We start from the raw sequence: 13538 nt of genomic DNA, 5'->3' as shown, positions 1-13538 counted from the left end.
CTTACTGTACAGAACCTGGTGTAAAGATGATGCAGCGAACCCCTGAAAAGCCGGTGCAGAGGATGGGAGTGGTAGTGGTCCTGATGAGGTGCTGTGTCACAGTGTACTCCCTCAGGCCATTGTTTCCTGTGGATCGCTGCTGTGGAAATGTAATTTGACTCAGGCCAGAAGTAAAAGTATAAAAGCCTCTCTTTATTTAATGCAAAATATAACTTGTAGCACATGCAGCAGTATGAAATATAAATTACAGATTCTGGCAGCAGATGAGGACGTATGGTGACTGGTTGGATGGCATATGGGATATAGGTGTCCACGGCATAATGTTTCTATGGCCTAGCAGTGGTTTGGGAGATGGGTGTCTGAGCTGTAGTCCCTCACCTTGCAGCAGTATCTGTAAAGCTGTATTTCGCAGATCACTTTGCTGTTTTGTCACACTGATGCTTTCTGAAAGCAGTATTCCTGATTTTGCTGATCTCTCTGGAGTATTAGTCTCACACGAGAATAAGATCTGGTTCCAAAGATTAGGAGTTATGACATGTGCTTCCTTTCCCTTCCCTGCCTAAACTGAAACTCCTGGCAGGAAGCAGGAACAGCTCTCTCCTGCCATGAAGGGAGGAACAGGGTGGTTAGCCCGGTCCCTCCCAACCATTGCCAACCATACCCCTTCTAGCTGGAACACTTGGGCAATACATGAACATTACATAGCTATATACAACTGTAAATACCTCCATTGCTACTGCAATGACTCTTCCTGGAAAGCAATTAACCAGAAGAAGCTAAGTGCAGTGGTGGAGACAGCAAGGAACACTTGAACATTTATGCTCAGAAGTGAGCAGGTTTGTGAGTGCAGCTCTGGAGCATTATAAAGGGAGTAACTTACGATATGATTTATTTATTCTACTTACAATTTATTAACTATAAAAATGCATTATTAGTAAATTACATATTTAATACTTATTCATTGTAAACCTTTGTGTTTAATTTTTGTTTGTGATTTATTCTTTGCCTGACCATCCATATAAAGAAATAAAACATGAAATATTGCACTGCATTTTCTTTACACCAAGCAAGCTGATATCAGCCTTAGAGCTCATTCAGATGGCTGTATGCTATCCGCAAAAATGCAGATCTGTTTTTTTACGGATTACATGCTGACCCATCCACTTCTATAGGGCTCTTTTCTATTCCACGGTTCCGCAAAACAAATGAAACATGTCCTATACTTTTGCGTGAAAATCAGGACATGGCCCCATTGAAGTCTATGGGTCCGCCAAAATACTGAATGCTATTCGTTTTTTTGTGGATCCGCAAAAAAACGGATAGCATTCAGTATTTTTGCAGACAGCATGCGGTCGTCTGAATGAGCCATTAAAGAGGACCTTTCATCAGGCTAGCTATAGTCTAATCATTATCCTACCTTATAGGGTGGCCCCCACTGATGCCATGGCACTTTTTGTTTCTTCTAAAGAACCCCCCGTTCGTCCGCTGTTGGCCCCGTATATTTTGGCGTCTTATATTATAATGTGGCGACTCGGTTATACTAGGCGGAGACTTGTATTTCTCCTGGGCGCGGTTATCTTCTCCCTGGCTGTGAGCGCATCCAATCAGAGCGCCCCGCTCTTAGCCAGGGAGAAGGAGCTCAAGTTCTCGCGAGTAAAGCTGCGCTGAGGACGTCTGTGGCTGAGCATATAGCCGGGTGTGAACTGACACCTAGGATTCCAGGTGACCATTGTTTTGTTTTGCTGTGTACAAGCACCAAGACTGTTATGTTTTTGCTGAGTGTGAATAAAACACTGAAGTTTGATTTACAACCTGGTTCCTTGCCTCTATACTGCGTCCGCTAACCTGTCTACCAGAGCAAAACCCCATGATAGATCGATAGATACTGTAGATAGATAGATAGATAGATAGATAGATAGATAGATAGCTACAACTACACTACATTCTGTGCCTGAATAAACAAGCAGTGCTCAAGTAATACTGCCATACAATGCCTAAATTATTTTCATACATTGACCATATAATTCTTTCATATGGTGAAAAAATAAAACTGTCATATGCCATCCACATCATACCACTATACAGCTATAAATATATAAGGTTTTAGTTCTAGTTTGTTGTCAGACAGAACACTTAATGACAATTGCAATTCTTGGGTGACTTTTGTTACTTCAGGCATGAGTAGTTGAAACACCCTGGAAATGATTTGGCCACTCCTAGTAAGATTCACTACTGTTTCTAGTCTTTTCCATTTGAAGATAGTGGAGAGAATTTATCAGTCAGTATTCCAGTTTTCAGACACTACTAAAGTGTCATTTCGTGCAAAACAATTAATGATTTTTCCATTTTTACATTTCCGCCAATTTTTGAAAAAGTGAGCTGGAGTTAGTGAGAGAGGGTATGGCCTCCCACGGCACAACAATTTTCCATAATTTAAATCACAAAATGCTGTAGATTATAGTGGAAACCTATAGCACTCGTGGCTGGCGTACATTTTCCAGCATACAGCCTCTCATATTAAGAGGCTTGTTAATAAATTTGGCACAATTTACTCAAGCTCTTGTTTTATAAAGACTGGCATATGAAATACCAGCCATAATCAATTTCCCCTAATGTTTTTCATAGTGACGAAAGTGAGTCTCAAAGTCTTAAAAATTGGCTTTGAAACCTTTCCAAAACTAAGATATTTTATGCATTTTTTTTCTTTTCTGAAATTTCTTTGACTGTGTTACTCTGTTTGATGTGAATTAATGAAGTCTACAGCTAAGCTGATTTCCACTAAGTGGTACAGCAGCGACTGCACCAGGTGGGAGTTCAGTTGGGACACAAATAGATTACTTAGCCCATAATGTTGTTTCTGCCCACACTTTCCATTTTGGATGACTGATGATGGATGGAGTAGATGAGGAAGAGGAGTGGATGCTGATGTTGACGATAATGATGAGAATAGCAACGACACTATAACACATGTGCATGTGGCTTGGCTACTAGAATATGGGGATAAGTAGGACAGTCTTGTTCACATTGCTGGTAAGTTCACTTTTTCCACGTGAGCAGTTGTGGTTGCCTCATGTGCTGAACGAGAGCAGTTGTTCCTACGTTTGTACGAGAAGAACACGTCTTACTCTTGCCCGCAGAGCTTGCACATTGTGATAGTTTTGTTGGCCGACACTGTGGAGATAAATTCCCACATGAAAGAAACATACACACCCCCACCTCCATCAGTTTTGTAGAAACAAAGGGTCAGTTGGAACTATGACACTGAAAAACATATCACCCAGTATACCTCCAGCACCAGGATTAATACTGTAGAAGATTTCTGTCTATGATTGCGATTTTTTTAAATATAAATTGGATTTATAGCTTGCTGATATTCAGTAAGAAAAAAAATGAGTACTGTAACGTTAAATATTAAAGTGCAGTGCAAGCAGAACCTCAGTGAATGACTGCAGCCCATTGACACACACGGCACTAAACTACACTAACCCTATGCTGTCCCTAGCTAAAACCTATCAATTAATGAAATCTAACTAGCCCGTAGTCCCTAAAACTGTCCCTTTTTCACCCTAAACTAGCTGTATTGTATGCTTTGTTTGCTGTCTCTCTCTGCCAGATGTCCTGTCATATCAATGTAGAAGCTCAGAATACACATGGCTTCCCTGGTTGTATGTCAATATCATACTCCCTGATTGTCTCTGAGGTTGACTGCAATGCATTAGGTGCCAGCTTGCCATGTAGTCCTCTTTTTCATCTTCCCTGCCATGCTGAGCTGTCTTCTGCTGCAACCAGTTATCAAGTGGTTGTTCAGTCCTGACCAGCTGTACACATTCCGTACAATTGCAATAACTCCAAATCCAGTACTTCTGTTAACAAAGCCAAAGAGCTAATGATAATATTTTGTCTGACTACAGCCACCATTAGGGGAAGCTCAATGCATGTGGTTATACAACCCATATAATGAATAAATAATTACTAATAATAATAATATTCTCATATTAATAGGTTGTAGTAATGAGTGAAGTAGAGCATTAGAAAACCACAAAAAGTTAAATACAAATTTTATGAAACTCATGTAGTCTTTCCTATTTCATGGCTTAATTCGAGTGGTTGTATTGTATATGTATTTTATCACATTGCACAAAGCTGATCTTCTGAACCCTACATTACCATGCAGTGTCATCCTATATAAATGCACAGCTTTTCTGACAATTATTAATAGATGATGCAAAGATTGCAGTTGTGTTTCCAGTAAAACAGGTGTCCACATCTGGCTCAGCCGCACCATGAAATGAATAATGCATGACCGGTGACCCACAAAGCTGAAAAATGAAAGGAGTCAGATTTGAGAAGCAAGATATTTCTTGTGCTAATCTGCTAACGGGAATCAGGAGCACAACCGGGCTGGAAGTAAGCTAAGTCGAGAATTGGAAGTGACATGTCAGAGATTGCTGCAGTACTGAAGGGAAAATCCGACTTTTTTCTGCATCACAGAATTGTACTATTATTGTATAAATTTAAAATGTTATTACTATTATGCTGTTATACAGTGTAACTAATTAAAAAAATATAATATACTAATAATAATACTAAATATAAGAATAAAAATAATATAATAAATATTATTACTAATATTATTATTACTAATAAATACTAATAATAAATATAATATTACTACATTTATATTTGTTGTAGTTAAAGAGGACCTTTCACCTTGAAAAACATTGTGAACGAAGTATGCTGTCATGGAGAGCGGCACCCGGGGATCTCACTACTCTTACTATTATCCCCGGGCGCCGCTCCGTTCTCCCGTTATGCCCTCCGGTATGTTCACTCTCTAAGTTATAGTAGGCGGAGACTTCCCTTGTCCTGTGGGCGTCTCCTTCTCCTAGGCTGCAGCGCTGGCCAATCGCAGCGCAGAGCTCACAGCCTGGGAGTTTTTTCTATCCCAGGCTGTGAGCTCTGCGCTGCGATTGGCCAGCGCTGCAGCCTAGGAGAAGGAGACGCTTACAGGACAAGGGCAGACGGAATCGGAGCTGAGCTGCAGTACCCCAGTACAGCCACTATACAGTGGACAGCACCAGAAGCAGAAGGCTCCGTCCACTTTGGGAGTGCAGTGTGTCAGACCCCACCAATCCAATTCTAATGACCTATCCTGAGCACAGCTCATCAATATCTAAGTCCTGGAAAACTCCTTTAACAAATAGCAGTCAGTGAGCTTTGTATAGTGCATCCTACAAGTGCTGCTCCTAAATTATATAGAGACAGTAGAGATATGTTCTGTTCACCTATGCCACGTGAAAAATACAATGTTCTCGACAAATATCCCATATCCATTGATTTGAATGTGTTTATGTACAAGTTCTTGTTCTTCCACCAATCCACAACAATGGATACACGCAGTACTTTGGTCCATGAAGTCTACAGGTCAATGAAAACCACTGTCAGAATAGGGATGGCATCCATGTTCTGTCAGTGGATTTCACTGACCATTGGTAGGAGATGCTCCTGAATTCCCCTTTTCAGCCTAGCAGTGCATGTGGACTATGGATGACATGTGGAAGGCAAAAAACTCAATCACAGACCAACCATGGTCAAATTGCACAAGAACTTGCATCTAGTGTTTTTTTATTTCCGTGATCAACAAGGGGGTGGCTTAGTGGGAAAGGAGGCTTGATCTCAGATGCAACTTTTTGCACCAAAATGTCTGGCGTAAAAATCTGAACGAAAGTAAAAGATGAGCCGACTATAGATGTGCCAGATTTATCATACAACCTGAACCTGGTGCATGTAAAGACTCCGGGGGTCATTTATTAAGACCGGTGTTTTAGACACCGGTTTTAATATCCCCTATAGCTGACGGTAGATCTGCCAGAGTTATGAAGAGGCTCCGACCTCTACATGACTTCGGCGGATCCACCACCAATTCTATATGTAAGCCCGCTTCCTTGCTGTCTTACGTTTAGCAGGAGTTTATTACTGCTTGGACCACTATGTCAGGGGGCCCGATCCAAAATTTGCCCTGGGCCCCACAGGAATCTACTTACACCACTGGGGTCTATTCTGTCTAACTGATAGTAAAACTGGCCCACAAAGTCTACAGAGCAGCATTACTGTTCATGTAACAGAGTTACATAGTGTATTAATAACAATGACATACAAAACACACACAACAATGTCATCAAGTGCTCCGAGGATAATACATGGTGCCCAGTGCATCTGACAACTATGGCTTCATACATGTTTTTCTCAAGGTCATCTGTGGGTCCCTAGTGTCCTAAGTGACACCCCAAGGGCTATTGCTTCCCACTAATACCCCAAACCTGCATACTTCCTTTAGCTATAGTGGAAGCAGGGGAAGCGGCTGCTATGGGGCCCGAACTCAGAAGGGGCCCACCCAGAAGAAGGACTGAAAGATTTTATTGTCAGGACCCCCCCAAAAGTATTACATAATGACATTATACACAATGACATGACATACAGTATATATGTGTAGGAAACGGATAGAGCGGCTGCCAGGCCCGGTCTGCGAGAGCTATCTTGACTAGCCACAGCATGGGAGGATGAGGTTTCCCAGGAAGGGGGAGGGGGGGTCATTCAAAAATTAGCTGTTCTATTCACGCTACTGCTTCCATTGTAATATCCCAAGGTCATATATGATACATTAAAGGGGTTTTCCCATCTTGCTAATTCGTCCTCACCTGCAGCCAGCTCTGCTGTTCACTTCCTGGATTCATGCTTCTAAGGCTGGGCGGGCTTAGGCAGTTTGAGTGAAGCCCTGCCACGCCTCTTTCTGACATCACACTCCTTGCGTGCTCGTTCATGTGTCTCCTATGGCCACCGCTTCTCTCCCGAATCCCTGGGCCGCGCTTGCGCAGAAGACTTTTTTTTTACCCAGCCGGCCGCTCATTGCAGTCCTGAGAGCTCACGCTGCTGCGCACGCGCAAAGCTTATTTCTTTAGTTCCGCATCTCATACAGAGCCGCACTGCATACAGGTCATGCGCGGCTCTGTATGAGGCGCGGCCCTGAAGAAATAAGCCTTGCGCATGCGCGGCAGCGTGCGCGTTCAGGACTGCAATGAGCGGCCGGCTGGGTAAAAATAAAGTGTCTTCTGCGCAAGCATGTCCAGTGAATTCGGGAGGCGAGCGGTGGCCGTATCTATGGGATACCATATAACAACAATGAGGTAGGAGCAAAATTATTTTATCAAGAAAGTTGGGAATTTGCCAATACAATAGATTTACAAAAATGATCACTGGCACATCGTTAACAGAATAAACAGTGATCATTGTGATGGGAATACCCCCTTAAATTAATTGTATGATTACATGTACATTTTGTTCATCATGACCTTGGATAAAGGTGTGGCTTTCAATGTAATATAAATTGTTGCTACTGCAGTACCCTAGAGCAGGGGGTATCTGCTTGTATGGCTTGTTATCTAATGTTATATAATATATATGTAATGTTATGTTATGTATTATACATAGCATAGCTGTGCATGGATGGCACGTCAACCAGGGTTACTACTCCTGGTTCAGCCCTTTGCAGGAGGTTAGGTCTGAATCCAAGATCCACCCCTAGCTGGAGTCAGTCTAGATTGGAGTTTGGAAGAGAAAGGAAGCTTTTGCTAATGCTCCCTCTCCTTAAGCCCTAGAGCCACAGATACTCACAGATCGCTGCAAGATCTACAAAAGAGGGAGAAAGGGAAGAGAAAGAGAGGAAGAGAAAGGAGAACTTAGAATCTGCATGGCTAAGCATAGGAGTCAGCAAGGAACAGTAACCTGCTACTATAGCCATCCTGACTTTGCTGCTGTGAACGACATCATTAAGACACCCTTCACACTTGGACACCCATGACCAGACTTGCCTTCAAGACCCTGGAACCCACAGTGGACATTACAACCATTGTTGCCAAGGTTCTGTTGCTAGCCATAGATTCTTCTGAGAGCGACTTTAGCAAAATAGAAAGGAAAGCTGTAACAAAACTCCCATTTTGCACTTGAGTAAAGACAGACAATTATTCTACCTTTGGCCTGGTTTTATGACTTCTACACCATACTCTGGCCATTTCACTCTATACTTCTGCCTTGCACCCATCCGAAGACCTAACACGAAGGGCTCCCCAGTTACCATCAGGCAGGAGCCTCAGAACCAGGGGAGAGCAGAGGTCACAAAGGGTGCGCCCTCATTTCACTCCCATCCTCTGCTTCCACTCCTCTTTGACTCAATGCACTACAACATCCTACTATTCCAATAATATCCCTGCTACAGAAATGTGTCTGAGCCTCTATGTGACAGTACACAACATGCCCTCAGCCTGGTATGATGGTATATTATACATTTTCACAGTATATATGCAATAAAAACCACATACATTACAATACAATACATGCAATAAAAGCACATAAGCACTAATTCATTTCATAATGCCTGTGAATTTTTACCAGATTCATTCAATTTCTGGCCAAATAATTGTTTGGGTTTGTTTGCTTTAACCTCTTGTCAGATTTCCTTTGAAATATGCCAGCAGGCAGAGGTAAGAGGATAATCCGGTAATTGAGGTTTGTCCCTCAGAGCATGTAGGGTATACAATATATACGTGTGACCGATTTTTTTGAGAAATTTCTGTGACTGAAAATCACAGTTCTATTCAGCTGATTTGGGCTATTTTGGTGGCAAACACATAGATTTCTGCAAGCCTCATTCAGTTGAGCAGGCAATAGAAGAAATGTCTGGTGCATGCCAATATACCTTACAGGGGTTGTCCAAAATGTTAATACTGATGACCTATTCTCACAGCCCCACCAATCGAGTTACAAAATAGCTTCAGCATTGGAACTACTCAGCCCTGTCCATTGTGTAGTTTCATTGGTAGCATTATGATCTCTACCTCCAGCACAGCCTAATAGGCAGGCGATGCAGGCAGACCTGTGGGCCTTCATTAGACCCCCGGCTGTCATACTAAGACATCGATACCCTGCCATCCCATCCGCAGTGGTGCTGATGCTTGAAAGACTGAGTCCCCTCCCTCCAAACCACTCAGATAACACGACCGCTATTGACTGTCTCATTTAAGGGTTAAATGGCCCTGATTGGCGCTTCCGACGATCCAGGCCATTAAAGCAGGAGCCCGACTGCATTGGGAGAGCCGAGCACCTGATCTCCGCTGCATGGGGAACCCAGATAAAAGGCACCGCCTAGCCTAGGGCCCCTTAGTGACCTTTTCACCTGCTTCTCTATAGGGAAAATACTTGCAGAGCAAATTTGTGTGTGAAGGAAGCCTTATATACTGCCTCCTTCAACCAGCTTCCATTCCTCCCATGATCAGCTACTGGGCGATTATTTGCAATATCAGATGTAGAGGTGACATATTGCCCTGACATTTGACAATGACAGCCAATCACTGCCCTCAGCTATGACATCAGTAAGGTTGAGATGACATCAAAGCAGCCGGTTATTTATATAACTTATCACTGAGCACAACAATGGAAATGTTTCGCTCTGATGTGAAGTTAGCCTAAAATGTACTGCAAGTTTGTACCATTTTGCAGATTTGAAGTAAAGGAATTTGGACAATGCATTTTTTGGGCAGGGCTCTATGGATGACACTGTTAAGGGAGCGGAGTGCTGTGGAGGTCACAGTTCAGCGGGCAGGTAGGGTGGCCATTCAGGTCACCCTCAAAAGACAGACTTAAAAACCCGCCCCCAGGTCCCGCTAAGACACCCCCCCCCCCCGACTTGGCTAGGCCACGCCCCCTCCCACTACGCAGTCAACAGGGAATGAAAAAATCAACTTCTGTCAGCTGCAGAGGCAGTAGGGAGGGTGACTTTCTCCCTTCAGCTCACGCTCAGACAGCACAGTGCTGCTGTCTGAGAGGGAGCTGTTCAAAAGGACATCCCTGTGTCCGTCCAGGCCTTGCGCCAGGTGGAGGACAGGGAGTCTAAAAGCCGGACTGTTTGGCCTAAAACTTGACCTCTAGCTACCCTAGGGGCAGGCTGCTGTGGAGGTCACTGTTATAGTGGATACTTTCGATATCTTTTAACGACACACACAAACATTAAATGAAATAGATGAAATATACCCGTGCAAAGCTGGGTCCTTCTTCTAGTAACTGTATAAACGGTAAAATAGTCTTCATAGACAATCATATTCTGTAAAGGGGTTGTCTTAATACATACACTGGTGACTTATTGCTAGTGTACACCATCATGCATGTTAAGTTATTGACCACATTAACCACCTCTGAATAAAAACTAATTAGTAAGATGACCACTTAAAGGGGAATTCCAAGACTTTAATATTGATGGCTTATCCTCAGTTAGGCCATTAATATCTGATCGGTCTGATATCCAGCACTCCTGGCGATCTGCACGATGGCACCTTGAAGCGAATCACAGTCCACTACACCATAGCTGTGTACTTTGTGATGGAGACACCCCAAAACTGCAGAAAAGCAGGGGTGTGAGGTGTCAGACCTCCGCTGATTTGATATTGATGGCGTATCCTAAAGATGGGCCATCAGTATGAAAATCTTGGAATATTACTAAAGGATAATTAAAATCTTAAAACAAAGATATCCAGAAGGTGCACAGCTCATCCAGCTATCCTTTCTATGTTATCATAGAGAAGATACCTGGTAAGGGTAGGTTCACATCTGCATTGGGGGCTTTTTTTTGGGGGGGGGGATAAAACAGTGGCACCCCAAATGGACAGCTTTTATAGTCAATGAGGTCTATTCGGTTCCGTTCAGTTATGTCCATTATTTTCATTGTTCTGCTCCACTAACAGAGGAGAACAACAGAAATTGCTAGCGCTGGTGTGAATCCTGCCTAATATGATCTTGGTTACTTTGTAATAGACTCTGCAACAAAAAAAAAACTTCTTACTCTGTTTTGTGTGTGTCGATCTTGTGAAAAAGTTCACTCAGTTCTTCTGCACTTAGCATCCCATCAGCAAAATAGGCTTTGAACTCTTCAAAAGAAAGTTTTCCATCATCTGCAATAAAAAAAAAGGAAATGATATGATATGGGCAAAAACTGGGACAAAAAGCTTTAGAAGAACGTAGAGTACAGAGCGATGGACTGCAGGATATCTGATGTGCAAACATGAGGGAGAGCAAAGAGAGTAAAAATGACAGAAACAGGAGTCAGCTATAATAAAACAAGCAAAAGTCAACAACAAGACACCCATCCAGGTCAGATGCAGAGAGCAGCCCCTGCAAAAGGCACAAGTTGACTTCTTTTGAGGGCATCATTGGCTGGTCATCTAAGGGCATCTTTGACTGAGACACTCTGAGGTCATCAATGGCAAGAACTCTGTGGAGTCACAAATAGGGGAGTCTAAGGCCTGTATTACACCAACAGATTATCTGACAGATTTTCTGACCAATCATTGGTCATATGGCCGTTTACACACACAGTTCTTTTGTTATACACACCAACTATTGGTCTGATTGGACAGAAATTGGTCAGATAATCTGTTGGTGTAATACAGCCTTAACCAAGGGCATGTTCACATGACTGAAAATAAGCTTTAGAAAAATTCAATGTGCTGCAGAGGCCACGGCACAAATCTGAGGGTTTGAATGCCACATAGTTAAAGCTTGATCGGCAGATCAGACCACAGTTTAGCCCCATTCTCCACCACGGGATATGAGCAGCAGTGTGGATTTGTATTGAGGGACAATGGGAGGCAGAATAGACAGCTTTTCTGCAGATTTCTGTGCCAAAATGGAAAATGTACCATGTGAAGATGCCCCAAGACTGAGTAACTGATGAGGGCATCTGGGACACTGGTAGGTTTATCTGCACCTACGTGTAGCACTGTTTGGAGATTCTCTGGCATACATTAATGGGGATGTTATTATTATTATTTTTTATTATTTTATTTTATATAACAAACATACAAAATCAGAAAAATCCAAAGATCCATATTACATACACTCACCTAAAGAATCATTAGGAACACCATACTAATACGGTGTTGGACCCCCTTTTGATTTCAGAACTGCATTAATTCTACGTGGCATTGATTCAACAAGGTGCTGATAGCATTCTTTAGAAATGTTGGCCCATATTGATAGGATAGCATCTTGCAGTTGATGGAGATTTGAGGGATGCACATCCAGGGCACGAAGCTCCCGTTCCACCACATCCCAAAGATGCTCTATTGGGTTGAGATTTGGTGACTGTGGGGGCCATTTTAGTACAGTGAACTCATTGTCATGTTCAAGAAACCAATTTGAAATGATTCGAGCTTTGTGACATGGTGCATTATCCTGCTGGAAGTAGCCATCAGGGGATGGGTACATGGTGGTCATGAAGGGATGGACATGGTCAGAAACAATGCTCAGGTAGCCCGTGGCATTTAAACGATGACCAATTGGCACTAAGAGGCCTAAAGTGTGCCCAGAAAACATCCCCCACACCATTACACCACCACCATCGCCTGCACCGTGGTAACAAGGCATGATGGACATGTTCTCAATCTCTGATATATAGAAAGTATTTTAAGATTTATTGTCTACTATACGTTTTAAATTATCATATGTAATATATATCTATATGTGGAATGAATATGGAGAAGAAATCCAGCAAATTTACAAAAAAACGCACGAAAACCGCATGGATTATCAAAAAAACGCAGTTGCGTTTTTTGGAAAATTGTACTGCTGGGTCACAGATAGTGACTAATATCCACATACTGATATATAAGACACTGTTAAACATTTTCGGGAGAATGTTTTCTTTGAAAACTGGTACCTTACATATACTTATGGGCTATAGATGCAAAATCTTGAAAAAACGCAAAAAACGCATGAAAAACGCACAAAGGTTGAAGAAATCGCATCTGCGTTTTTTCGGAAAACTTCATAGATGTTTTATGAATTAATATGTATGTGTATGTATAATCCTATGAGACACCATTTAGGATTCTTCATAATAGTTACATTTGAAAAACTGGCATATATCTAATATACACATCCATCTTCTATTCCATACCGGATTTAATATGCAACTGGCTGATACAAATCGCCAAATCCACTCCAGATTTTGTAATCTGTCGAATCATGAAGGATTTTGGGTATAAAAAGGGGTTCTTTTCCCTTTGCGGGCTACCACTGAGGAAGGGGCTAGGAAAAGACCCCGAAACGCGTCTGGTTTCAAAAGACCCGCACATCAGCTGATGGACGTCCCGATGCTAATAATTTGAATCAATTCCTTTCACCCTGAGGAACTTTATGGCATAAAGCAAACATTCAGTCCCATGAAGTAGAGCTACAACTTCAATTTCTTTCACAAAGAATCTCTACACGGAGGGCTATATCGCTCACACTACTCCTGCTGTACTGCAAGTAACAGACACCGCCGAAATTCAACTCCATTAGCCACGTGGGACGCCACCGTGTGCGATAATCAGACGGCTGTCTGCAAGAGTAAGTGTTTCCTTTAAATTGCCACACAGGGGATATTGACTAATTATCGCAAGCACATAATCTATTCCAGTCTGGACATTTATGCGAATATATATTCGAAA

The 13538-nt window shown here is 42.4% G+C and overlaps 1 protein-coding gene across 1 annotated transcript in view; it reads right to left on the bottom strand.

Moving 5' to 3' along the window:
• The window catches only part of NECAB1 (N-terminal EF-hand calcium binding protein 1), a 281579-nt gene that overhangs the window by 240027 nt on the left and 28014 nt on the right, over positions 1-13538 (bottom strand). Inside the window, exon 3 of the mRNA XM_044295098.1 lies at positions 10889-10997. Within this exon, the coding sequence (XP_044151033.1) occupies positions 10889-10997 (109 nt within the window). The remainder of the gene's footprint in view (positions 1-10888; positions 10998-13538) is intronic.

This window comes from Bufo gargarizans, chromosome 5 (assembly GCF_014858855.1).
Source record: "Bufo gargarizans isolate SCDJY-AF-19 chromosome 5, ASM1485885v1, whole genome shotgun sequence".
Taxonomy (NCBI): Eukaryota; Metazoa; Chordata; class Amphibia; order Anura; family Bufonidae; genus Bufo; species Bufo gargarizans.
This window is presented reverse-complemented; position numbering and strand designations above follow the sequence as displayed.